The sequence below is a fragment of the Lingula anatina genome, chromosome 1, assembly GCF_051362555.1.
Source record: "Lingula anatina isolate TDL-2025a chromosome 1, LinAna3.0, whole genome shotgun sequence".
Classification (NCBI taxonomy): domain Eukaryota; kingdom Metazoa; phylum Brachiopoda; class Lingulata; order Lingulida; family Lingulidae; genus Lingula; species Lingula anatina.
The window spans coordinates 25,720,069-25,723,751 of record NC_141767.1 but is presented as its reverse complement, the minus strand read 5'-3'; the positions used below and the strand labels follow the sequence as shown (position 1 = coordinate 25,723,751).

Genomic DNA, 3,683 nt, shown 5'->3' with positions numbered 1-3,683 from the left:
CCTCTTGGAACGGCTACAGTAACACGTTTCATTTGTGGGCTTTTTTCTAACGATAGTTTTAGTTTCCGGTTTAATTTTAAATACTTTTAGCGAACACTTAGAGATATTTGTAAAAATAGCAAAAGCGCTGGAGTGAATAATTGTAGCATATCCTTCCGCGAATTAATTAGGCTTTATCACGCTTCACACAGTTTTCGTTCATTTTTCAGTCATTCTTTGTAAGTTAACATAAAATGCTTTAAAACACCATTTAATTATGCATCCCATGTGGTGTTTTAATGCGGATATTAAGATGCAAATGTACAGTGAGTGTGTACAAACATGACTACAAGGGAGAGGAATTATACACGTTTACGTTGCCTTCCCTCTTATCCACGAAACACAGGTAAAGATACGGAACTCTACAGAGAGCACAGCAATATACTCTTCCATTTGGGAGCATGGATCTCACTTGGCATCTTGTTGTACTGTCACTAGTGTTCTGCGTTGGAAACGTAGACATAGGATGCTACAGGTCTGCTGTTGGCTTACTTTGCAATGGCCAACAGCAGGCTGAATGGTGGTGCCGCACTGTCATGACCATGCTGCAAGGTACTTCCTCAAGCCACTTCAAGCGGTATTGGCCATACTGTTGGTGCCCGCAAACGTCGTCAACTATGTCGCCCGCTGTGTCGTCAACTGCGTCACCAAAAAAGCCACCAACCGCCGATCCACCTGTAGCACGCCCAGGCGTTTGCAATCAAGAAGGAACTTACTGTCGGCCAATATATAATGTCTCTGATATCTACAATACGATTCCAGGGATTTTTGTCACCCGGGAAACCTTGGCTGAATCGGACATGGCCAAGTACGGCACAAAGTTGCCTATCTTGTCCATGTCTAGGGAAAGTCTAGGTTTGACGACTGGCTATATCAAAGTGGTTCCTATAAGGAAACGCAAGCGACGAGCTGGTGGTGGTGGGTTAGTCAGCGACAGAAATAGATGCTGTGAAGGGTAGGTGGATATTTGCGCAATACTGGCGAAATACAGTCAGTCTGACAAAATGAAATTTAATTAAATTTTGATTGAAATAGTTATTAGTCTTTTTCTGTACATGTATGTGTAATAACCAAACTTTTTAAATGATCAACTTAACTAAATGCACCAATGAATCTACATATCTGTGTTCCAGTAGAAGTCGAATGTCATTCATAATATCTAAAAGTTCTTGATAACACCGATAACGAACTCCCACAGAATTCGAGGTTGCCACTTAAAGGCACTGGGGGTGATTTATGCATTATAGTAAGGTGTGCCTTTTAAAGCTGCATTTACATATAAATTCAATCAAGTCGCCCAAAAAGAGAGAAATATGTATGATAGTTTTAGCTTCTACCATTGCCCTGGTGATGACGATACTGTAACAGAAGTTGTCGGCGGCCAAGACATCGTATGGCGGCCAATGCAGTCAAAACCCGACTGTACTGGAGAATATATCCAGGTCGTGCAAGTGAAAGCTTGCAGGTAAGCTCATCGCAACAAGCCAGTGCTGCACATAAGGGTTAGAATTAGCAATTGGTTACATTTACTTCTTTAAATGGGTTAGTTTAGTTTAAAATGATTTCTCGCCGATCCAGGTAGAAACAGGCGCTTTCCTTATTTTAGCCGAATGAAAAAACATAGGATGTTGCATCATCACCGAAAACTTTATAAATGCCACTTTACTACGACTGTTGTATTCTGTCACACCTAACGCATTCCGTTTTTCTCCCTCCAGTCCCAGCAGCTGTAATCAAGGGACGACATCACCGGGAAACTGTGAAGCCGAATTCCACAATCACGCCGTCCTGATGACATGCAATCCCAAGTGCCCTCAGAATGTACCAGAGTTGAAATTCCAGTTTCTGAGTTACCCCTCTGCTTGTCTTTGCCTTAATACGTAATTACGACACACGGTAGTACATGCAGACCACCGGATACCAAAATTAATAGTAGATGAAGACAATACTCTGATATTTCTTAAATTGTACATGTAGTCTCACTGCTTGTCCCAAAGTGCTCAGAACGCTGCTGGAAACATTAGGAGCTCATTTAGGCTGTAGAATCTGAACAAGGGCTCGGGCGTGGCTTAAACTATGTGTTTGCTAGCACTTTTATCGAGATAATTGCCTAACTGCACACGTATAATGCACCAATTTCTTGAATGAACATCGTACATCGATCGATCGTTCGAATGAACATCATTAATGACGTCGCTATGCTCACACCCCCGCAGGCAACACTTGGAGTACATTTCAAATAGGCCATAAAATCTGAACAATGGACGTAGCTTAAACTACACACTGGGCAAAAAGGTTGTCCCACCACTAATTCCATGTGCTTTTTTTTTTTACGAATTATCACAAGTGTAAATTGTTATAAACAGTGCTTTTTATTCCAGATACCATGTCTGGCATGCTCATTGGTACAGGAAATACAAAACTGGGGTGAAGATATCCATATTTTATACCACTTATTCAAATTTATAAAAAGTACATGTACCCCCTCAAACCCGACTGAGGAGCTATGGCATGGACTGGAGACACGTGACCTTTAAGAAGCACATCCTAATGCTTATTGTGTGTAAATTTGGTGACATTTGGTGGTGTCATTTCAATTTATTGAACATTTTTTACCTCTGTGGAAACCACAGTGAAACATCGGATTTGAGGGGGTACATGCTATAAATTTGAACAATTGGCATGAGAAATGGATATCTTGACCCCTATTTGTGTTTTTACTGTACCGTTAAACATGTTAGATAATTAAATGCATGGGCAGAGAAAAATGAAATCATTAATGAGGTGCAAGCAGGTTTTCGAAAATCTTATTCAACATCGATAATATATTTATTTTAGATACACTTATACGTAAATATTTATCAAAAAAAAGGTGGCCGTTTTAATTGAACTTTTGTTAATTTACAAAAGGCGTTTGACTGGGTATGGAGGGATTGCTTGAAATAGAAAATAATTTCATATGATGTACAGGGGAAAACGTACAGGGTATTACAGAGGATGTATGAGACAGAGAAACCATGTGTGTCGTTTGGTAGAGAAGGATATGTAACAGATTATTTTGAATGTGAAGTGGGTGTTAGACAAGGTTGCCAGTTATCTCCCTTTCTCTTCTCACTTTTTATAAATGATCTTACCCAAAAATTAAAAACTGACCATGACACTGGTGGTATCATTGGGCTTACAGAAGTCGCGCGCGTATTGTTTGCAGATGATCTAGTTTTGCCTGCAGACACAGCTATAAGCATGCAAAGAAAAATAAATAATTGTCAATGTATTGCAAAAAATGGAAGTTAAGTGTAAATATGTCCAAGACAAAAATAATTGTATTCAGAAATGGTGGATATTTACGGCACTATGAAAAATGGACCTACCTCGGGAAAGAAATTGTAGTGATATCAAAATATAAATGTATTGGAGTTACATTCACAACTAAAGGTATTTGGTCTCAGGCGCAGAAAAATTTGGCAGAGTAAGCTTCAAAGGCATTATGTATTCTTAAGAAACATATGTATGGATTTGGAGAAATTGATCTAGAAACCTGAGTTACACTGTTTAATAAAAAGATATTGCCTATCTTAAATTATGGATCTGAAGTTTGGGGGTTTCACACAGGTCATGACTGCGAAATAGTCCAAAATAAGCTC

At 39.3% G+C, this 3,683-nt stretch overlaps 1 protein-coding gene across 1 annotated transcript; it reads left to right on the top strand.

Moving 5' to 3' along the window:
• Positions 1-237: 237 nt before the first annotated feature.
• On the top strand, positions 238-3,683 carry LOC106169001 (uncharacterized). Its single transcript, XM_013548284.2, has 3 exons — positions 238-994; positions 1,364-1,504; positions 1,758-3,683. Exons 1-3 carry the CDS (start codon positions 441-443, stop codon positions 1,921-1,923), a joined length of 861 nt encoding a protein of 286 aa, XP_013403738.2. The 5' UTR covers positions 238-440; the 3' UTR covers positions 1,924-3,683.